At 41.7% G+C, this 24,080-nt stretch overlaps 2 protein-coding genes across 2 annotated transcripts; one reads left to right on the forward strand and one right to left on the reverse strand.

The window, feature by feature from the left end:
• Positions 1 to 1,997: 1,997 nt before the first annotated feature.
• LOC110523824 (ubiquitin-conjugating enzyme E2 L3) lies at positions 1,998 to 5,604 on the reverse strand. Its single transcript, XM_036977508.1, has 4 exons — positions 5,461 to 5,604; positions 3,581 to 3,676; positions 3,222 to 3,408; positions 1,998 to 2,904 (listed from the first exon to the last, which is right to left on the reverse strand). Exons 1-4 carry the CDS (start codon positions 5,485 to 5,487, stop codon positions 2,750 to 2,752), a joined length of 465 nt encoding a protein of 154 aa, XP_036833403.1. The 5' UTR covers positions 5,488 to 5,604; the 3' UTR covers positions 1,998 to 2,749.
• A 5,928-nt stretch (positions 5,605 to 11,532) lies between these two features.
• Positions 11,533 to 24,080, forward strand: LOC110522942 (hypermethylated in cancer 2 protein-like). The gene is made up of 3 exons (XM_036977509.1): positions 11,533 to 11,688; positions 17,070 to 17,298; positions 17,523 to 24,080. The coding sequence occupies exons 2-3, from the start codon at positions 17,080 to 17,082 to the stop codon at positions 18,963 to 18,965; spliced, it is 1,662 nt and encodes a 553-aa protein (XP_036833404.1). The 5' UTR covers positions 11,533 to 11,688; positions 17,070 to 17,079; the 3' UTR covers positions 18,966 to 24,080.

Consider the following 24,080-nt stretch of genomic DNA (forward strand, 5'->3'; position numbering starts at 1 on the left):
TAAGAGTTTAAACACCTTAGCAATTAACCACTGACTTGGACTTTCCATAACGTGCCCATACATGTCATTGGACTTTTCATGTGCAATGGCTGTGTAATAGATGATTCACTTCCTGTGAAGGTGACTGTACATGGCTGTGTTACGGATGGAAGTCTGGCGTGAGGCGGAAGTCACTCTGGAGAAGTGCTAAAGTACTAAATGTAAAATATTTACAGTTCTAGTCGCGCCGGCGTATCCGTCTCCCAGCAGCTGATCTGCCATAATAGGTTTACTGCAGTAACAGTGTTGAACACTGAGTTAAGCACTTCTAGAGGTCAGTGAGAGGAACAGACAGGAAGAAGCATGGCAGAAGCCCAATTCCATCAACGGAAAACTACCAGCAGAATTCACACAGATGTCTCTCATTTAACCTTTCTTCATCCGGGTTATTCTCAATTAGATAAAATACAAAACCCCAACATTGTCGTGGATTTGGAAGTAAGCGTTGAGGGCTCTGACTCCCAGACAAGAATGGAAGCATCATCAGTGCCAAAACGTCTGTCTGTCTTAAAGGGTTGGTTCTGTTCGTCTGTATAGTACAGGGAGGGTAATTGGGCTTCTTGGAGCAGCTTAGTGACGTGGAGCTAATCAGCTAATCGCTGCCTGCTGTACTTACACACTAAAGAGGGTTAGTATGAGCAGGGCCAGGGGACCAAAGAAACAGAAGGCATTAAGTGTACATATTTATTGCACGTGGGAAAAGACCAGAGGGCCTGCTGGACATAGCGTGACTGAGAGGGCAGGGGCCAGTGGGTTTGTGTTTGAGTGTGTGTGTGTAGGTGTGAGAGGGTATGTGTTAGAGAGGAAACTGAATCTGGTCTGTGTATTTTTAGCAGTGGTCTACGTGCTGACCACTAGACTTCTGTGTAATGCCAAAAATGAGACACTAGAAGTTTGAGAGAGGAGGGTTGTAGGTCCGTCTCATGGGAGATGTGGTATGATTCAGACGAGCAACAGTTTAGGCTACATGCAACGTCTTCATTTTGAGGCCTGCCGACCCCACTATGCTTTGCTTATGTTCAGTACAGCTATATGACATTGTAGCCTGGGATCTAGATTACCCAATGAAAATAATATCAGAACAGCCACTAAGCTCTACTAAGACTTGAATTTCCATTTGGACAATTCACATAACCCACCCAATGGTCAAGCTATATAAGATTACATCAGTATAACAGTGTGGTACTGCCTGTAATAAATGTATTTCCCATAACCATGTCCTCAGTCACAGGTCATTGTTAGCAGCAGGAGCGAGCAGTTACCTCACCGACGCTCCAACACCTATTGGCCTATTCGAGAGGTGTTGAGGACCATGGGAAACGGAGTCCGTACTGCAGAGACAATCCAATACAACAAGAGTTCATACATGTTTGAGGTAATCGGTCTGGGCAAGGCCCTGTGCAGAATCACTGATCTACAAATCATTTTGCACCTCAACTATCAGCTCCCTCTGTGATCAAGATTAGTGCACAGTGTTTTGCTCAGACCGATCTCTTTGGACACACTGATTATTTATAATTTAATGGTAGACTTCACAGTTTATATATGGGTAGAGACCATATACCGTCTATGGTAGACTGTCCACAGGCCACAGCATAAGACCAGAGACCTTCGGATATGGAGTCAATTTCTATTGTAGAGAAGTATTGCCCTCTAGTGGTGAAAAGTGACACACTGGTCTCAATACACTAATGTTTGCATTTCATTGGCACCGAGCAGTTTCAATGGGAATGGGGTGTCAGAAACGTTATTTCTTGACCTAAATCTCCTAACCCGCTAGAACAAAAGAGAGAGTAACTTCCGGTCATAGCTGTACTCCCTCTAGTCAGAACCTTGAAGAGGCCAGTGAGCAATGGCATGAAGAGCAGTACTTCCTGTCACATGGTCAAACCGTCTGCTAAGTATACAACATATGAACAAAACATTTCATCGTAACCTCTCAAAGAAACAAAAGCAAGTTCAGTCAAACATTTTTTTTTCCCTTTTATAACATCTGGACCATTGAATTGGTGACAAACTGAAGTTATGGTAAACTTAAAATCTAGTTCCACAGAGTAAAGTGCAACATAGGCAAAAAAAAAGAAAGAAATATAAAATAAACATTTCGCCACACCTGAACCTTGATGCTTTAAGTGTTTTTTTTTTTTATCATTTTGTTGCTTTCTGGGTTGATTTTTTTCTGTTACATATTTTAGTGAGGGGAAGGAGTGAGATGAAAAGGGTTAACAATCAGACCACAAGTTGAGCATTTACCAAATAGCTTTCAAAACACTTGATCATCTTTATACAGAGGTCTGCACCAGCACTTCTGTGTACAAATTGAGCATAACATTTCCATCTAGATCTTTCTTTCCGTTGTATTTGTTTTGTTCCCTCTTTAACAAGCTGCTCTCTTGGGCCCAATTCCGGCATTTTTATAATTTAAGAAATCAGTAGAAAGTTAGTAACAGCCACAAGCTGACACCCAGAAGTGACCAACTTGCCTGATTCACGACACAGTCCTGTTGCCAGGGAGAAGTGGAGCTGAGATATATCGCCCCAGGAGGAGGGGGGCTAGAAGGATGTGTGTACGTGTGTGGGGGCATTTTCAGGAGATTGGGTAAGAGCAGAGAGGGGTGTAGGGGGGTTTTGGAAGGGGGGGGGGGGAAGAGGGGGGAGTAGATAGGAGGCCGGGGGGGGAATAGGAAGAGGGAGTCACACGTTTGCGTTCTCAGTCCACAGGTCGTTTTTCTCCATGTTTCTTTGTAAACTCTTCTGCGTTCTTAAAGAATTTTTTACGGTCCTTAGAGTATTCCTCTGCTAGGTCTGCCCTGAGAGGATGCTCTGGCTGGGGGTCGTTGACCAGCGCAATCAGGGACTGGATCACTGCAGGGAGACAAGCAGAACAAAAGAGGAGACTAAGAATTATGTAAAAATGGAGGATGACGTCATGTAGACCAGATGAAACAGATGAGAAAGACATTGAAATCCATAACCACGTAGAGGTTGCAGGATGGAAACCTCTCCAGCCAAATAGACAGGAACCTCCGAGGGAGAGGAGACTGGAGGGTTAGGGTTCAGGCGGCATTTCAATGAGAAATTACAAAGAACTTCAATAATAACTACTACTTAAAAAGTTATGAGAAGAAACCCCTGTCTATTGTCTTTGTCTGAGTGTGCGTGCGTGCGTCTTTCCGCCGTACCTTGGTCAGTTTTAGTGGCTGGTTTCCAGTTCTCTGCGCTGATCACAGGCAGACACACCTGTCCCTTCTCGTCGATGTTGGGGTGGTAGATCTTGGTCTTGAATGTGATCTTGGGGGGCTTGAAGGGGTACTCTGCTGGGAAGATGATCTCAATTCTGAAAGCACCTTTATCGTATGGAGGGTTGTCCTTTTAGAGGGGAGAGAGACAATGATGTTTGGTTAAAAGGTGAGCTGATGTCCTACTGAACATGCCACAGCAACAAAGGAATTGCAATATCGCGGAGAGTGCCTTGATCCTCCTTGTTATTCTGGTCATGTTCATGTCTGTCCGGAGACAAGAGTAGTAAATAGTGACTTACTGGAACAATGAGGCCTTGCCAAGTCAAAATATTTGATTCATCCACTTGAATGTTACGAAAATTTTTCATTCCAGACTTGCGGATTTCATCAAGTTCCTGAAAAAGAGGGTGAATACATCATGAGCAAGTTCCCCTGTACAGTTAGTTAATCATAACCATTACAGGAAGCAGAAAGGTTTTTATCAAACAAGAGAAAGAACTGATAAAACATGTTGTTTCAGTGTTGGCTGAGTCCTAGTAACCACTAAACAACCTGTGTCCTATAGGTCAAAAACAACAGAATGACTACAGACAAACACACAGGGTGACATACAGAACTATAAACAAACGGGGCGACATACAGAACTACTCACACAGGGTGGCAGGTAGCCTAGCGGTTAGGGCATTGGGCCTGTAACCGAAAGGTCGCTGGTTTGAATACCCTAGCCGACAAGGCACTTAACCCTAATTTGCCCTTAAATTTCAGTGAAAATTAAATTTTAAAAAAAATATACAAAAATAAAAAGTCATACAAATAAAAGACTGGATGACTAAAAGTACTAGGGATTAACATGTTAACATATCAACCGTTAGTCTCATCCCTGGAACCAAGCAGCCACACCCCTTCTCAACCAGGAAGTGATCCAGTGCATTCTCACACTGATCTCACTACAGAACACTGCCTTCTGCCACACCAGAGGACTGATTCATAAATCCCACCTTTCACTGGAAATCATGAGATTGGGGGTATTGTTATAGTGACAAGGGCCTTACAGTTAACACACCCATACACATTAGAATTAAACATGTGCACAGCTTCCTGATTTCATGTATTATCAAATCAGAGCGCAAATGTAGCCTTATTCTATGTTGCTCTGGATAAGACCACTGCTACAGGATTACAATGCAAACGACTGTCAAACTAAGATGTGTGGAGTTCAAAACATTGTATTTATTCTTGTTGACTTGATGGGGACTGTTTACTATGAGTACTTATCCTAGGCTGGGTCAAATGGTGGCTGACAAATGCAAGGGAAAAGATAAATGCCAATTATGATAAGGCCGGGTTGTTACACAGTGTTGAGAACATGATTTAAACCCGGTGTTACCTCGAATATTGAGATTGAATGAATGAAATTAAACTAAATTAACTAGCTAGCTTAACGTTACTTGGCAGCCGCATGCTCAATTTCACTTTCGATTCACTCGACTACTCAAAACAATTCAAAACTAAGAAACCAAATCACAGGAAGTGGGTTTGGCTGTTTACCGGTAGCTAAATCATAACGTTAGCAAGATTGTATATACATCGGGTTAACGTTAGCTGGTCAGCTTCCTCGCCTCGGTTTCACATTGAGAAAATAAACTTGCTAGGTAACACTAACCCGAATTGCTAACTCGCTAGCTAGCGCAAAGAACCACACTGCTAACGACCTATGTAACTGTGGTGCGTAGCTAGCTAGCACAATTAACTCCCTGCTACATTAGTATTAAGCTAGCTACAATACGTAGCTAGCTAAAGTTTTTCTGTGCCGAAGATCAAAAATGTTGAAGCGCGATTATCACCCAACTGATGACACAATACTGAATTGAATCTTAATTTATGATGACACATGGTTAACCTTGTTAATCAATTTAGATGAACAAAACGTTTAATTCGAATCTAGCCTATTAATATGCCGGTGCTAACATGACCAAAAAACAACTGCTAGCTGGTTAGCTTAGCATACTAACGTCATTTTCCGCCTACCGAGTTTCATGGGGTTTCTGACACTGTGGGGCTAAAAAAACAAACACATTTAACGACACATTTAATTTTATCTGAGATTTGGGAGTCCGAATGTTTTACTTTCTTTAACCTAACAAGAGAAAATCCTAATTGGATTGATCAGGAAATATACCTTGTGCAGCCTCCTGCTCGCCGCCATCGTGGAATTACTGTCTGTACCCAGAATACACAGCGATATCCAAATGTTGGCTCTTACTGTCTCATCTGTACAGTATGTACGCACGCACTCTTTCAAAATGAAAAACAACACTGTACTTGGAGTGCACGGCTACTTTGATTTTAGTATATTTATCCGGAAGTCATTTTGTCAAATGAGAGTATTCGTCCATTTATTTAGGCTATTTTGGGATAATCCTAAACATGGGCCACTATTTCTCACTTGATTGAAATAGTAAAAATGTATTCATCTGAGGCAATATAACATCTGAAAACACACTGGTAGCAGGTTGATGTTGAAATAAAAAGATAAGATCATGTTACAAAATACGTTACAATGGTTTCAATGCCATGCTCCCTGGTGAGCTTAATCAATAACACATTCTGAAGCTACAAGAATACCAGTGTGCTGGAGTTTATTTTTCAAATAATTTGTTTATGCACCAGGCACAACATAAGGTGTACAAATAATCTAACTTTTGCTTTATAGCTATTGAATAGCCTACTACCATGATATGGTATACTGTAGGTTCAATACCTAAAAGTTGCTTGGCAGATTTAAACTGAAGTAGATGTTGTAAAAGTGTATACTGTGTCCTCTAGAGGGAATACTAGTCCATGTAGAATCTCTTGCAGCCTCTAGAGAGCACACACATGTAATCAGTTAAATCTAATCTGATTGCAATTTTTGTTTACTGTAATGAGTTATGTTACCAGCAAAACTATTGTATCAGATTACAGACACTTTTGAAAAACTAGATGATTACTTCTTGGATTACTTTTAAATTCAGAAAGGTATTTTTGCAGAAGAAAATACATTATGACACCTTTCCGTTTTATCAATGACATTCAATTCAGCATTGGAAAAAGGTGCAAGTTCATGTTGGCTCCATCTGCTCTATCTGATGAAAGTAATCAGATTATGTTACTGAGTTTGGGTAATCCAAAAGTTATGTTACTAATTACGATTTTGGACAGGTAACAAGTAACTAACAGAGACGCGGGAAGTTTTTCTTGATAAATCCTTCTCATGTTATGGATTACATTTAGAAAGTAACACACACACACACACACAGTACGTGACAGTATTTAAAGATTAAGTGGCACGTCTCCTCTTTTCACCTCGTCTTCCTGTGACCCACTCTTCATACGGATAGATGGAGAGAGGTGTCCATTAGTTACAATGAGTCGTCTAATTTATTTATCTTTCTGCTCCTTGTCACTTGTATAAGCATTACAGGTGAACTCATAATCAGAATGCATTTATTAACAATGGCTTTTAAACCACAACTTTTCCATGATTTATTAACCCTGTCAATTTCTTGTCAAAATGTTTCTTTAAAATGTATATTTAAGAGGTCCACTAATTTGGGTGCTCTTTTTATCTCACACGAAATGTCATATTGACAATCAAATATTGGCAACGTAATCATTATTGGCACAGTCATAATCAATAAGACACGTCAAGGGATGAAATAATACTGAGCCTTCATGTCAGCAAGCTGTAAGACATGAAAGAATTGAAGTCCATTCTCTGACAGAGACATTATGTAACCCAGTGGTTCCCAACCTTTTTCAGTTAATGTACCACCAAGTACATTTTGCTCTGCCCAGAGTACCCCTGAAGTTCCCCCTCATGCGCATTTGACCAGTAAACTTATGGTCTCATGAGTCTTCTCAAGTACCCCCTAGTACCCCTGGTTGGGAAACACTGATGTAACCTATAATCAGCCTGCACCACACCCTTTATTCACCAGTGCTTTATCTCATCAAGGAGCTGTGCTTGACTTGGACTGAAATAGGTGTCGGTACTGTTTACATTTAGGTGCAGGAGCTCCACAATACTTTTGAGCTAATATTCTATCAAGAGGAACAGGAGCTCAAGCAGTAGAACATTTGAGGTGCCAAGACTCAGCTTCGGTGAGCTCCTGCCCAAGTCAAGCACCCTCAAGGAGCCTGTTTCAAGCAAAGGATATTTCAGTTCGTACAATGCCAGGGGGCAGGGGCCCATACATACAGTGTGGCAGAGGCAGTTGTTATCTTTGTCGATTCTGGTCAATTTATCCAGCTTGTATCCTGGTTGTTCAGGTTAAACTGACACACAAAACTTTTTCCCTTGGGCACTTCTGCGCATCAGCAGCTGGTCTGGCAGGGCTAAGGAGAGGCTTTTCTCTTCCCTCCCCTTTCAGTTTGCTTTTATTTAAATTTGGGTCAAGGGGTTAGGGTTCCCATTACCATTCACCTGTCTGCAGGAAATTATGCTGGCAGCACAATCACAGATGTATTTTTGTCAAAATAAGAGTCCCCCTGCAAATAAATGCTAATCTTTGTGAATGTCATTTTTTTGCACTCTAGTGCAATATAACTGTGTTTTACAGCATGGCAACAATCTTTTAAAAAAGATGTATGGATAATTTGCCATACTTTTATATTTATAACAGCATTTCTTTAGAAAGTTTACACCAATACTAGTATGTTGAAAGCTAGTGTGTAGGCTACATGTATATGTAAAGAAATACACTTGTAATAAAATATAAATATATTTTGGCAATTCTCTATGTCCAGTATGAAGGAAGTTAGAGGTCGTTTTGCGAGCCAATCAATGCTAACTAACATTAAGGCAATGACTGGGGGTCGATGGGTATCTGCTAGTCCCACAGCATGCTAGCAGATAGCGCAATGACTGGAAGTCCAGGGGTAACGCTAGTTAGCATCTTTTTTCAAACTGCACGCAGATATAAAATTGGTATCCACAAGTTCCTCTGACACTGGGGGAGTAAAGAATCCCTTTAAACATTCTGTCAGATACGGAGTTAACTATCTAGCTACTTAGTCGTTTCATTTCCACTTGCCATCAAAACCATTTCAACAGCAGAATATCAGAAAAATACTTCTTACTCCAGAAATATATAATATTACAAAAGAAGAAGGTAATTATAGTGCAACTTAACTCTGATCGCGTCTGGCTAAGAACTGACAAAAAAAATATCCGCAGGAGTGAAGAGGAGCGCTTCACGTCGAGAGCCAATGGACTTAAGACTTGATGACAATCTATTTTGAATAGTGAATGAAAATCATTAAACATTTTGAGAGATGAGGTTATCTGACAGCAACGATATAATAATATAAATGTATGCAACTAAAGTGATTTGATAAAATGTAACTAAGTAAAAAGTAAGTTAATTGAGTAAGAGTACAGCCCACAGAAAGTAACTAAACAAGTACTAGTTCCTCCAAAAATTACTTAAGTACATGTAAAGACTTACTTGTAGGGCGTTACTACCCACCTCTGATTGTGGCCTATGGAATGGGTGTGGTAAAAGGCCAGCAACACTCCATATTATTTAGTGTCGTATGAAATTACACAATATATAGATTCTACAGAACCGACGGAGTACTCCCAACCCCACTTTTATATCGGCACGTTTTTTTTCTCACTATAAGCCCAACATTGTCAACATACTAGCCTGAACATTGTATTTTTCAATAGTGGTCTTACAATTCCTTCGTGCAATTCTTATAAGCACAATAAAAATCGAAATGGATTCAAATGTATTGTAAAACTGGTTGTTTGGCTCCTGGATGCTGATTGGAGAACATCTTTTTAGCGTGAAGCTGATTTAAAAAGGGCTTTATAAATACATTTGATTGATTGATTGATTGATTGATTGGACAAGTAGCGTTCCAAGCCGCGCTGTATTGGCCGTCACCTATGCCTGCTAACAGTTCCATCTGAAAATAATAACTTTAATTTTGCTGTCCGAATCACCGCTTGTATTTATTTCAACTCACACATTACTTCCAACCTAGCATTTAGTTTGGTAAAGCGAGGGTTAACACATGCCTTGCAGTCTGCCTGTAGTACCTCAAAAACAATGTTTCACTTTTAAAGGTGCTACACATAGGAATTATTTTTTATTTTTGCATTGTAATTTCAGAAAATGGCCATAATATATCTGGCGCTAATAGAGCTCTCCAATTTCTAGTCCTAAAACCCGGAAATAAGTTACCTCTGGTTTGTTCAGCCATCCCCATGGGAAAAATGAACGGGGAAAGAATAGGGTTTTGGAATAAACGTGAAAACAAGGTCTGAGGTTAACACAGGCTTAGGAGATCTTATACGTTTTGTTATATGAGATAATAGCAGTCAGTTAACATAACTTTTATTAATCATAAAGCCTTTATGTGATTTGTTTTTTATTATTACAAAAATTATTCAAAATTCACAAAGTGCCGTAAACTGTTGAATATGAACTCATAGAACAAAACGTACAAGACCTCCTAAGCCTGTGTTTACCACATATCATATTTTCAGTGTTTATCCAAAAACCCTACAGAAATTCTATTATTTTTCCTCATAGGCTTCGTCCGACGAACCATGGCGGAGTTAGTGCCTACAAAAAGACGCCATTATTATTTCTCTATGTATATGTAGCTGACCACGCCATGACAATTATGTGCGCGCTTCTATGTTGCAGAAGTCAGCATGTTGTTGTGACTCTGGATGGCCAGATTGCTAGCAAGAATGACAAGAAACTGCCATGTGGGAAATCTTATTTGGCTCCTTTCAGCTTGTTCATGATACCATCTATTGTTTTGAGGTGTTTTGAATGTTGGGTTTTGTTGCTAAGCAACCGACACATTTTTTTCGTATCTTCTTTTTTTTCATTGTATTTTTATTGTTGTTTTATTTACAAACAAATATCAACAAACAAAAGAGGAATAGTTACATGCAAACAAGCATACATACAAACTATTGACATTGCCAGGAATCATAAACAAACCAATCATATTCATAACCAACCAGTGAACGATAGTGTTTCACCCGCCAGTGTTGTGATTGGCTGTGATATTGCTCTTGATTTCTCCGACTGGAGCGGTATCTGTTGTCATTCTGGCAAAGCTGTTCTGACTTTGTGGCTGGATTATCTAGTGGAAATCGCCCTGTCATTTCCTGGTTGCTAAAATTTACACTGTTCGCTCAATTTTCGTTTATGTGACAAAACAAGCACTGAATAATGTAGGGGATCATTGTATCATCTAAATCACCATCGAAAATATATTTTCAATAACAAAAAATAGGGTTTATAGAGCTTGTACAAAAGTTACTTTCGGTTTTGTTCCACCAGCTTCGAACAGCAGTTTTGGTCCACCCAGTTTCAAACAGCTGAGCCTAAACATAATATTTGTTGTTATTGAAAATATATTTCACAGCGATTTAGATTGGTAGAATGATTCCCTATACCAGGGGTATTCAATGGCTATTTGAGAAGGTCTTAGTCACACAAATGTTTTAGGTGGCAAAGGTCCGACTGGATAACATAGTAACAAACCCCCACTCACACGCCTCTTGTTTCTTTGTGCATTTTTAAAGCTAATTCTATACATTTTGCATGCAGCAGTTTTTCTTCTTCTTCTGTTTTAAGCGAATTTCCTGCAATTCAACACATTGTTCCATGTCTTATGTGTGTTTATATGATACCAGGGATTGAAGCCTGTCCGTATTGACCCCGTTATGGGTCCAGATCCTGTCTGCCAGTTGAGTATGGGGGCCCTACACTATTCAATGCTTATTTTCTCACATAAACTGAAATTGACAAACAGTGTTAAGCAGGGGTAGGCCACTGGCGGCCCATGCCCCCCTTTTGTTGGTCCCCAGACCAGAAGGGGTCTCAATTTACTGTGCAATTTCAAAATTTGGTTGTCCATTAGTGGTCACTCAATTGGCCCATGTCAGCCAAAATATTTTGGGATTGGTAAATTAGTCTATTGGCCAGCTATCTAAACTTGTAGTTAGCATTGTCCAATTACTGATCATGAGTTATTATATAAAAAACTGCAAAAATTTCCATCCACCCTATGGCAAAATGTGCAGAATTGCATGAAATTAGTTATAGAACTGACCCACGGTATGCAGACCCACGAGCCACTGCGGCCCCACATGATGAGTTCCGTTTTTTTGTGGGCCCCACCCCCCATCAAAGCTGCCAATCCCTGGTGTGGAGTTATCCACCTTCCAATATTTTGAAATTCAGGCGTTTATTTTGAAGGTTTCCTCATTACCATAGAAAAGTGACGTCATCGCCAGTACTGCTAGCAGAATAGTAGTGGGGGAGTGCGAACCGAGGGTAGTGAGGTAGGAGAGAGGATGGTAAATTAAAAACGCGATCATCGATGAATTAAGGTAAATCTATATAATTTTTTTCAGTTCCTCGCATGTTTTGTGGTGCAACTTGGTCTGTGTAGTCGTGTTCAATGAGTTTGCATTACGTTGTTTGAAGAAATACCAGAAACACCTAACATTTGGCTCGTAGCATATGCCCAGAGGGGTCTCCCAGTGTGTAGCCAAAGTCAGAGCTAGTATTACCAGCTTGGCAACCACCTCAATACCTGCACTCCTTTTAACCCATGGATTGCTGCCTTCGGTTTATTTTTCACATCTTTGGAATAAGATAAATAACTTTATGATATAATAAACTTATAATAAACAAAAATATGAACTGAAATCTGATGCAGGGCAGGCGCAGCAATGTAGGTTAATTGAATAAAAGGCATTGTTGGATTCCTTCCTTCGCCCTATCCCTTCAGCGCGTAGACCATTATCTCTTTTGTGGTAGACGAGTATCGCCCATTTAATGTTTTTTTTCCCCTCTTATTTCTTTCTCAACTGTGTGTCATTGAATCAGATATTTTAAATCATGGGATAGAAACACTGGTTTTACAATCGCTTGTGTGATGATGGATACTGCAGTGAATTTAAATGTTTCTCCAATATGTGAGGAACGTCAGGCTTTCGCAACATTATAAACAATACTAATGATTTGACGTTTTACTGCGTAGGTTAGACCAAAATTCATCAGAATTAACACAAAATAGTGTAAATAGCTCAAATAAAAACATGGTTATGGGGATTTTGTTATTCATTTGTTTATTGTGATTTTTCAAATTCATTTTCTGATATCTGCCACAATTTCAATTCGTCCTAATGATTTGATTCCTGAAAAATATATCATAAAGCATCATGGTTGTTTACATCAGGTAGTACAACTGTCTTACCCTATCCTAACACAAAATAGGCCTACGGTTATTTTACTCCAATGTTTGTTTTGTTGCCATTTCAGTCTGTAAACAAACAATGTCTGGGAATATGTTTAAAACGGTGATGTTAAATCAATTTTATGCTTGGGCTTTGAGTTTTAGTGGTTACATTTCCTCAGCCACATCCCTCAGTTTTATACCAAGTAGGTAGGGATGCTGTTTGTCTGAAACACAAACTCAGGATTGTGGCTGTAAAAACCTACTATCCTTTTTTTTGGTTTAACCGAATGAACACAAACATGGACGAAACAAAGTTCCCTTCCCGTAATATCTGGAAAATCTATGTATAAAACGATTCTTACACCTAATTATGTTAGGAGTTCGCATGTGTTTAGTAATAATTAAGTTAGCTAGTTAGGAGGGATCATGCGTGATGGACTAACCTTGGGGTGGCCTTTCCGGGAACACTGTGTGAACCTGGCTCAGTAAGAGTCACACTGGGGACATCGTTTTGAGCCAGGTTAATAACTCTGTGGCTAACAGGGTTCTCGCTAATCTGTGACCTGATCTGCTCAGGCCAACTCTACTCCGTATTGGCACTCTGGTAGGAAGGTTATTGGTAACGCCACTTTGTATGTAAAGGACAAAAAGCGAGTTATTCGCTGGCGCAAGTGGGGATACAGGCTGAGGACAGAGTAAGTTTCACATATCCCCCATGTGCTGTACTTACTGTGGCAGTCTCATTTCAGGTATCGGTGATTAATGCAATCAAGCCCCCTCCCTTCTCACTCACCAGGTGGCCCGAAGGTGGAGTGGAACATAACATTAACATGACACGAACCACTATGAACCAGAACGTCAGTTTCTGGTTATAATAAACTCTGTCAACATTAACACCGAGGAAGTTTGACGATCAGAGGCTGGTCATATTTAGAAAATGTCAACAATGTATGCTCACATTGTCTTGCTCACTTCAAATACCTCTCTCTACCTCTAGTGTGTGTGTGTGTGTGTGTGTGTGTGTGTGTGTGTGTGTGTGTGTGTGTGCTGGGTTTTAGCCCAGCAATTAAACGTTGACCCTGCTGCTATCTTAGACCAGGTCTCTTTTGCAAAATAGATTTTTATCTCAATGAGACTAACCTCAGGTTAGGTTGAATCGATTGGGTTTGGTACTGATTAGGATTAGACCCCTGGTAGTTTTCTGGGACAAGGGTGGGTGACTTCAGGTCTAAACAAATCTCCTGTAGAAAACAGTGTATTTGAGTTAACGAGCATTAAGGAGAGTATATAAAGTGGGCCGGCTCAGATTATCAATATTCTACAGGTTTTTACCAGAGGGCCACGCTGCTTTTGCTCTAACATGCCTAAAACCCAGCTAAATGACCATATGTGTGTGTGTGTGTGTGTGAGACAGTGATCTCTGCCAGGAAGTCAAGATGAAACACTGGACAAATGAACAGGACACAGGCTAACACAACACAGGAAATAACAGAAAACAGGTTAGAACAGACACAGGCTAGGCTCGAACACAGGCCAAACCAGAACACAAGACTAGAACAGTTACAGAACAATGTAGGTTAACTGAACCTACATTGAAATGTAGTAGTCTTCTTAAATAGGCATGCTGATCAGAAGCTAGCAGGGCAAACTCATTGATGCTGTAGGTCAGGCGCCCTCTCCGAACCAGACCACCTGGTTATATGGCCTGCTCTCTGTTCTCTTTCCTCCAGACTGTGGTTACAGCCTGTTTATATAAGTCTATGGTTCTCTCTTTTGAAGCGATGAGGTTGTTTTTGAGCAGGCAGGGGAGGAGGGGGGCAGAAGGGGCCTGTAAGGTCCATAAAAGGACCCTCAGCATCTTATCACCATCGGTGTGTTGTGCAGTCGTTAGATAAACAGATTACCCAAACGTTTCTTTTTTCCCTAGTGTGTATTTTAGGAAGTGGGTGGGGGGCGTGGGTTGTGTGATACTGCATCGATGTATGGCAAGACAGATGGGATGTGTTGTTATCAGTAGTACTATTTCTAACTTTGTATCTCCCTGGTTTAAAAGCAAAAATTACCCCTGTGGTGCTGCCACTTGTACAGATGTAGGGCAACAGATTGGTGGAGATGGAGGATCAGAACTGAAGAGTAGTTCGGTCTTACGTTTTGCCGAAGCTCAGTACCTTCATTAGAACTACTGTAAAATGGTCCAATCCAATTGAAAATGAGGGTGGGTGGCATTTCAATCATAGAAATAGAATGGATCCATCCCTTCAGATCACTTCAATTTAGTTGGTACAGGTAGTGTCCCCTGCTAAGACAGTATGCTCTGATACTTTTTGTGTAGGTTCGCGTCCCATACACAACATCCTTTTTTTTTAAATTAGAAAAACAATCTCCTACTGGTGCTAGTGTCAAATAACGCATATGTGATGAAGTGGATGACTATAATAATGCATCCAAAATGTTGTACATTTTAAGTGTACACGTCTATTTAATAAACATGATTATTAGCAGTTTTTTTTGTCCACAAGGTGGGAGAAAGACGTTGTTCCTCATTAAATGTATTCTTAATCTTCATTTTCAAGGTGTTGGCTGCACTTCCCTTTGCAACACACTAATAACACACTGGCAGCTTCATTAAATAGTACCCGCAAAATACCAGTCTCAACGTCAACAGTGAAGAGGCGACTCCGGGATGCTGGCCTTCTAGGCAGAGTTGCAAAGAAAAAGGCGTATCTCAGACTGCCCAATAAAAAGAAAAGATTAAGATGGGCAAAATAACAGACACTGGACAGAGGAACTCTGCCTAGAAGGCCAGCATCGTGTAGTCGCCTCTTCACTGTTGACGTTGAGACTGGTATTTTGCGGGTACTATTTAATGAAACTGCCATTTGAGGACTTGTGAGGTGCCTGTTTCTCAAACTAGACACTCAAATGTACTTGTCCTCTTGCTCAGTTGTGCACGGGGGCCTCTCACTCCTCTTTCTATTCTGGTTAGAGCCAGTTTGCGCTGTTCTGTGAAGGGAGTAGTACACAGCGTTGTACGAGATCTTCAGTTTCTTGGCAATTTCTTGCATGGAATAGCCATCATTTCTCTGAACAAGAATAGACTGACGAGTTTCAGAAGGAAGTTCTTTGTTTCTGGCCATTTTGAGCCTGTAATCAAACCCACGAATGCTGATGCTCCAGATACTCAACTAGTCTAAAGAAGGCTAGTTTTATTGCTTCTTTAATCAGAACAACAGTTTTCAGCTGTGCTAACGTAATTGCAAAAAGGTTTTCTAATGATCAATTAGCCTTTTAAAATGATAAACTTGGATTAGTTAACACAACGTGCCATTGGAACACAGTAGTGATGGTTGCTGATAATGGGCCTATGTAGATATTCCATTTTAAAAAATCTGCCGTTTCCAGCTACAATAGTCATTTACAACATCAACAATGTCTACACTGTATTTCTGATCAATGTTATGTTATTTTAATGGACAGAAAATGTGCTTTTCTTTCAAAAACAAGGACATTTCTAAGTGACCCCAAACTTTTGAACAGTAGTGTGTATGTATGTGTGTGTTTATTTATTTATATATATATATGTATATGTATATATATGTATATATATATGTATATGTATATATATATGTGTATGTATGTATGTATGTATGTATGTATGTCCATGCTAAAAATGTGTTATTAAGGCTGTGATTTCTGGCCAAACCCATGGAAAAGGCGTCTTAGAAAACATCTAGCAGAAAAATTCTTAGAAGGTATTACCAGTACATCAAAACACAATAATGTTGAAGTCAAGACCCCTGCCAACTAATATTAATATTTAGGTTTCCAGAAATTATTTTCCTTCTGTAAGTTTAAGAAATATTGCCTCGTGTCTTGTCAATCTGTTACCAAAAACCCACATCTTTATGATAGTTTATCCCGCGTGAGGAGGGAGGAAGGTCTGCCTTCACTTCTTTGAACCTATGTTAGTTATAGTGTTTTTACTGATAATTTGGTTTATGATTCATTAAAAGGCCAGTGCAGTTATTTCCTGTTTAAAAAAAAATACATTTCCACACTATGAGGTCAAAATAGCACTCTGAAATTGTGAAAATAATGCCCCTGAAATACTGTGAATTTCAGTCTGTTCTGGTGGGATGGAACTTTTGGCCCACATCATGGTGTAGGTACGCTGGCATGTGCATGTATGGCTGTATGCTTTGATAATGAACAGACTGATAGATCTCATTCCTCAGAATCTAATGCTGCCAGAGGAGCTACAATGCGCTTATCCTTCTCCGCTTGCTAGTATGTTGTTTGGTCTAATGTGAAGAAACCACCGCGATGGTTGTAGGGAGAGCAGAGAGGTGTTAAGTATGTGGCCATTTGTGGGCGATCCTGGGCATTGCAAGAATTTCAGGAACACATTTGGGCCTGCAGGACTTTAAATTTCTCTAGGAATATCAGTGGTTGGATTCTTTGAGTTCTCAGAACGGAGTAACTGACCTCTCCCTATTTCCTCCTCCCTCCAATGTTTGTTAACCAAAGTGTGTGTGAGATGGAGCAGCAAAACCATTTCAAGCAGCTGTTGCTGCAGCTCAACCAGCAGCGAGCCAAAGGGTACCTGTGTGATGTCATCATCGTGGTGGAGAATGCGCTGTTCCGCGCCCATAAGAACGTCCTGGCGGCCAGCAGCGTCTACTTCAAGTCGCTGGTCCCCCACGATAACCTGATCAACCTGGACACTGAGATGGTCAGCCCCTCAGTCTTCAGACAGGTGGGTCACCTGACAGGCAGCATCTCACTGACCGTAGCCACATATACACAGATATATTTGCGTTGGACTCTGTCATTCATCAATTTAGATTCCACATCAATAGTTGAAAGCTCAGCTGTTTTATCTGTATTCTGATATCAACTTGCTGTGAAACAAATTGCTCATTGGAACAATATAAATATTTCACTCGCTACCCCCCCCCCCCCCCCCCCCCTCTCCTCTAGGTATTGGACTTCATCTATACAGGTCGTCTGTCCAGTTCTGACTCTGTCAGTGACCACAGTGTCTCGTCCCTCCTGACCGCCGCCTCCTACCTCCAGCTGACAGAACTAGCTGCTCTCTGTCGGAGGAAGCTCAAAAACAATGGACAGACCCCCTCCAGCTCCAACAAGTTGACCACCTCCCCAACCCCCAATGGACACACGCCTGGCCCCCTCCGCCTCTCCTCCACCCCCCTCAGAGCAACCCCCAGCCACCATAACAACCACTCAGGGTCCAGGAAGGGCAACCTGAGGAACCAGAGATGGGGCCAGGAGGGGAGGCTGAGAGAGGATCTCTCCGAGGAGGAGGTGTTTATTTCGGGCTCGCGGTGTGCTTCCCTCAGCCCCTCTGGAGGAAGTAGGGTTAATGGGCTGGCTCTAGGACTGGACCTGTCCAAGAGGAGTCCATCAGGAAGCACCGCCACAGAGGAAGTGTCCCCCAGCAGTCTCCCCCAAAGCTCCTCCCCCCACTCCTCATCTGTTTCTCCCACTCCTCCCACCACGGCAGAGCCTAGGGAGAACCAGAGGCAGCTTCCAAATACCTCCACAGACCTCTTGCCTAGGGCCCCTTGCAAGAGACCCCGATCCCACAGAGAGGCCACCAACCTGGGAGAGACGGGCAAGGCACTGCACAAGGGCCTAGTAAAGAAACCAGGGGCCCCAGGGCACGAAAAGCTGGTCAGAGGGGATAGAGTGACCCCAGAGCTGGAGGATGGGGAGGTGGATGGAGAGGAGAATGGCCAGGACCAGAGTGAAGAAAGTGGGCACAGTGGGAGTGAGGGAGGAGGAGGAGGAGCTGGAGGTAAGAGAAATGGGAACACCAACTATATCTACCGTCAGCCCCAGCCAGGGTTTGAGCCAGGTGTGGGGGACAATCTGTACGTCTGCATCCCCTGTGGGAAAGGCTTCCCCAGCTCCGAGCAGCTTAACGCCCACGTCGACACACACACCCAGGATGAAATCTACCTCGAAGAAGAGGAGGAAGAAGAGGAGGGTGGTGGATACCTGAAGGACGAAGACCCTGACATCTATGCATCACGGGGGGTGGAGCCTGGCGCTGACGAACCTCGGCATCGTTGCACAGTCTGCAGTAAGACCTGCAAGGACGCTGTGTCGCTACGGGAACACGAGAAGAGCCATTGGCTGAACCGGCCGTTCCCCTGTAACATCTGTGGCAAGTTGTTCACCCAGCGAGGCACCATGACCCGCCACATGAGGAGCCACCTGGGCCTCAAGCCCTTCGCCTGCGAGGAGTGCGGCATGCGCTTCACACGCCAGTACCGTCTCGCCGAGCACATGCGGGTCCACTCGGGGGAGAAGCCCTACGAGTGCCAGCTGTGTGGCGGAAAGTTCACCCAGCAACGCAACCTCCTCAGCCATCTAAAGATGCACACCTCGCCCTCATAGAGGACACTTCACCATGGTTACTGCAGCTGGACCACAGCTATCTGGGCTCTATTAGGCTGTCTGCCTCATCTTCAGATGCTATCTGGTGTTGCTGTTACCCATAGTACCTCCTCACCCTTGTAAACACACCTGGGTTCTACCTCAACTTTAGAAACTCACCTTGAAAGGAATGACCCCACCTTTATAACCACTCCTCCTGAGTAACTCTGCTCCTTTACTTTATCTCAACCTCTTAACAACCATCACCCATACCTCAAATCAACCTTCACCCATACCTCAACCTCATAACAACCTTCACCCATACCTCAACCTCATAACAACCATCACCCATACCTCAACCTCATAACAACCATCACCCATACCTCAACCTCATAACAACCATCACCCATACTTCATAACAACCATCACCCATACCTCATAACAACCATCACCCATACCTCATAACAACCATCACCCATACCTCATAACAACCATCACCTGTACCTCAACAACTGAACAACCATCACCCATAGCCTCACCCATGACGACTGTTCCTCTGACTTGCCTCAACCCCATTTTACTAATACCAACCATTGCATCACCCTCAGAACCCCATCTTACTAATACCAACCATTACGTCACCCTCAGAACCTCATCTTACTAATACCAACCATTACGTCACCCTCAGAACCCCATCTTACTAATACCAACCATTACGTCACCCTCAGAACCCCATCTTACTAATACCAACCATTACGTCACCCTCAGAACCTCATCTTACTAATACCAACCATTACGTCACCCTCAGAACCCCATCTTACTAATACCAACCATTACGTCACCCTCAGAACCCATCATAAAATCCACATAGCCAGCCAGCCAGCCAGATATACTGGCCATCTCAGGGTCAACACACCACACCTCGCCATCTGCCAAAGACTCCTTCCCATCCCAGGTGGCTCAAACGTGTTTTGATGATAGCTTTTAGCATCCAACTAAACTAGTCCTCCCAGGGTGTCAGTTCTGTGCCTCCAGGCTGCTGTAGCTGTCTCTCGCTGGTCAATGTGTGACCTCAATGCCTCTACTACCTCATTATAAGACACATACTGGACCCCAGGCATGACTGGCTAACAGTCAGTAGTAATAGTATGCTCTCCAGCTAGATGGAACAGGTTAGTCATCCTATCCTCTGTATATAATAATACATTTTCACCTCCACATACACAGCCTGTTTGAAACTTGCCGTTATTAGAAATTGATCAGGGGTATTCTTAACGCAATGATGTTTACTTTACTGTTGGTTTACAGGTCAGGGTTTGTATTGTATGTGAAGTCTTGAAAAAGCCAAACTTGGGGGGGTTAAATGTTTTGAGAACTTATTGCTGCGCTTTTGTGAATGTTTAAACTGGGTATTTCTACTTTGGGCCTGGGAGGGGTGGGGATATTTTCTGTGAGGCATCATACTCTGGTGGTACTGTTGTGTTTTGTGTGTAGCGGGTTTTTTTCTTTAAAGGGCTGGTCTACTGAGACAGGTGGCCAGTATCCCTGTATTACGTTTGCTTTTGGTTTTCAACAAGTTCCTCCTATCTCTTAAAGAGATTCTCCGGTACTTTTGTATACTTTTTAGCTAGTAGTTCTAAAAGTCATGCTCACCAGCCAAAAGTGGTCCCTGAAAAATGCTTACTACGTCATTGTATGTGCAGATATGTTCACCACGTCATTGCTCTCTTGCTCTGCTGTGTGTGCATCTTGCTAGCTGTCACTCAAATGGCGAGGGACTGAAGCTCATTGGCTAGAACTCGAATTGCAAGCGGGCTGGCCCACAGGGGAGAAAATGTAGGGAAAATGGCACAGCACAGTTTCCAGAAAAACAGTCGCTTTCAAACTAGGGATTTCGTGGCAAATTGAGGTAAAATAGTATTTCTGCTCATAGATTATGCATGTATGAACTACATATTGACACTTCCAGCCCAAAGCTGGAGATTTAAAAAAACACTTAGCCAAAGTTCCAGAGCATGTCTTTAATGCTGTGAGGAGAGCATAGCTTTCTGGACAGTGTATTACTAGTGTATGACAGAGCTGAAACTGCTACGAGATTGTATATTGAAATCCAAAGAAAACTAATACAAAACCAACAAACTTAACAACCAAAGTCTTTCAATGTCAAAGTGAAGTTGTACCCATGTTATTATGTCTACGGTATAGTCCACTCCTAGTTCCACACAAACAGCCATGTGGTTGGAATTACCAATGTTGATTGGACCAACCTCACTTTATGGTCTTACATTATCTTTACTCTGTCCTCAGGAGGACTACATTTACATGTCATTTCAGACCAAAAATCTAAGACTGTTGTATGACTCCGTTTTGGACTAGTATTTAAATCCTCTTTCCTCCATGTTTATCGCTCAATTGTTGAAAGAAAGTCATTTTTTACACCAGAAACATGTATATTACTCCTCAACTCAGGAACCATTGCTGTCAGGGTCTGGCATCTATACAGTCCATATCAACACTCTCTCTGGTTGTTTTGGTTGAGGCATTTAGAATGTAATATGTCGACAACTCAAATGAAAGAGAGCCGAGAGCAACATGTTTGAGCTGTGACAGGGATACTTCTGACTCGTATCTTCAGGGAGTGTTCGTTGTGTTGTCAAACAGTCTGCACCGTCAAATGTCTGTGCGGGAAAGCATAAACACAAGAGATTTTTTTACAGGGAGAGGGTGGTGATTATCTTCTTTCAAATAACTGCGTGATGAAATATCAATTTTACTATTTTAGCTCTTGAATGTTATATCAGCATGCATTTGGTCAACAAACCCTTTATCTAATGAGATTGTTCTATTTTGTCTGTTGCTGTCCCTCTGTTTAGGAAGTTGTTTGCAGAAACTTAGTGTTGATGTCTATTGATTATTCACGAATGTATTTATTAGTTGGATCCTGTTTTAAGCCTCTTTATGATAACTCAGTGGATGATAGTCATGGGCTTTGCTACTTTGTTACTGCTCATCCAGAAAAGAAATATGTTAAATAGCTGCACCGTCAGCGTTTCTGCTGCTGAACGCGAGCGGATTGACTAGCAAGGAAACGTGCGGTGTTGCGCTAGCTTAGTTCATTCAGTGTGTGTCGCAGCGTGGATTAAAACAGACATGGCAAAGCAAGCTGTTCTGCTAATACTTCAGTTTCTTTTGGTACTTTCAAAGATTTAGGACTACGTTAATTCATCAGTTCTTGATCTGTCCTCGGCTGCTAATGGTGTGATAATAGCCTCCTAGTCAGTTCGCCAATGACGACAAGGCATATTGAATGAATGGTAGACCTGAACTGAGAAGGAAGATTGATTAATTAAGTCATGGATGGAGATCTGAAACAAGCTCGTATAGGGGCGGCAGGTAGCCTAGTGGTTCGAGCGTTGTGCCAGTAACCGAAAGGTTGCTGGATCGAATCCCCGAGCTGACAAGGTAAAAATCAGTCGTTCTGCCCCTGAACAAGGCAGTTAACCCCCCTGAACAAGACAGTTAACCCACTGTTCATTGTAAATAAGAATTTGTTCTTAACTGACTTGCCTTGTTAAATAAAGGTTACATTTAAAAAATATATAGGCCTTGTTCAGGTGTTCCATGATTATTCAATTTACAGTAGACTAGGTCTACTATATTGCATCTATTAATTGAACTAGGCCTATTCAGAATTTGTCGCCCACCCCCCCAAAAAAAACCTAAGACGCCAACTTACATTTTCACTATACTATCCATATAATGACAGCTAATAGAATAATCATTACCCCTAAATTTAACCTATTATAAATGTTACAAAGTAATTGAGAACCACTCAAAATTCAGTCAGGATCAACTACTGCGTTGGCTACATTGTATTGATATAATTACATTTTCTAAGTTTCAGAAAATTGCAGTTTTTCAAAAAAGCTAAACGCTCCAACTTTCAGATGGGGTCACCTCCCCCTTACCTGACCTCAGGCCTACATTAACACCTCCTTGTCAGAAAATTCTAGGGAGATCCCTGGTTTGTAAATTAAACTTCTTAGCCAAAACCAAGCACTGATGAGTCTATAGCCTACCATTCGTACTGAGGCAGTCTTCTGCCAACGTCATTATCAGGCAAAAAAAAAAAGGTACATTTGTCTCGGATCTGAGCGTGGTGTCGCACACGAGCCGTCGTGGGGTCCAGGGGCGTCGCTGTCTCGCTGAAGTGTAACTCGTAAAGATTCTTCAAGGTTGGCAGGTTTTTGGGCTAAGTTAACCCCAAACAACTTGATGACTACATTGTGAGAGTGCCATAGTATGATATCTTTGGTGAAATGTCCCTTTTTAAAACATTAAAATAGCCATAAACCACATCAAGCTCCGATCCCAAGACACTGGAGGCGGGGGGGATTTAATGTACTGCTCCTGAGGCGTTTTGACGTGTTTTATACCACTTTTATCCCAAAGGAAGAAGAATACAAAGATGACATGTTTTTACTGTGCTGCATTGTTTCCTGTGCTGTTTTGTTTTTTGAGAATGTGATCTGTGTTTATTGTCATGTCATCTGTTTTATATGCTAGTTTATCCATTGGAATGGGAACCCCAACTCGTGGTAGACACTATGTATTGTACCCTACAGAAAGCATTGTTTTTTTTCCAAAGCAACTTCTGTTGAAGGCTGGTATTGTTACTAGTACAGAGATGCTTCTTGTTTAATCTCTATCAGAAAACCAAAGGTGTCTATGGCAGCTTTAATATGTACGTAGTAGTCACACATTGCCACTACAAATCCAAACCAAGCCACGAATGAATCCACCCAAAAGCAATGTAATTCCTAAGACTACTGGGCTAAAACCATGTCAAAGCTGCATCTATGTATTCATTTACTTATGTCTGTTTTTGTAGAACGAGTTTCTCTGTTCTACAAAATATTTGCTCAATTATATTTTCTGTCTTAATTGAACATGCTTGCAGACAACTCCAAAGTTGTTTTAATTCCTCAGTTTGTGTTCAGGAGTTTCTTTATCCGTGTGGCTCACACACTGCACCGTCACATGATTCAGAATCCACTGGTCAACCTACAGTCTTAATGTACAGATATGGGAATGTAATCTAATAACAATATTTTAATTAAACTTGATTAGAAAGAA

This window comes from Oncorhynchus mykiss, chromosome 5, assembly GCF_013265735.2.
Source record: "Oncorhynchus mykiss isolate Arlee chromosome 5, USDA_OmykA_1.1, whole genome shotgun sequence".
Classification (NCBI taxonomy): Eukaryota; Metazoa; Chordata; class Actinopteri; order Salmoniformes; family Salmonidae; genus Oncorhynchus; species Oncorhynchus mykiss.

What these genes read in the sequence shown, in the direction of transcription:
- LOC110523824 (XM_036977508.1), bottom strand. Translation starts at nt 5,487, where the DNA reads ATGGCGGCGAGCAGGAGGCTGCACAAG. An exon ending in CGAGCAGGAGGCTGCACAAG is followed by an intron (nt 3,677 to 5,460) that starts GTATATTTCCTG and finishes CCTCTTTTTCAG; the next exon opens with GAACTTGATGAAATCCGCAA. An exon ending in GGCAAGGCCTCATTGTTCCA is followed by an intron (nt 3,409 to 3,580) that starts GTAAGTCACTAT and finishes CCCCTCTAAAAG; the next exon opens with GACAACCCTCCATACGATAA.
- LOC110522942 (XM_036977509.1), top strand. Translation starts at nt 17,080, where the DNA reads ATGGAGCAGCAAAACCATTTCAAGCAGCTGTTGCTGCAGCTCAACCAG. An exon ending in GCCCCTCAGTCTTCAGACAG is followed by an intron (nt 17,299 to 17,522) that starts GTGGGTCACCTG and finishes CCTCTCCTCTAG; the next exon opens with GTATTGGACTTCATCTATAC.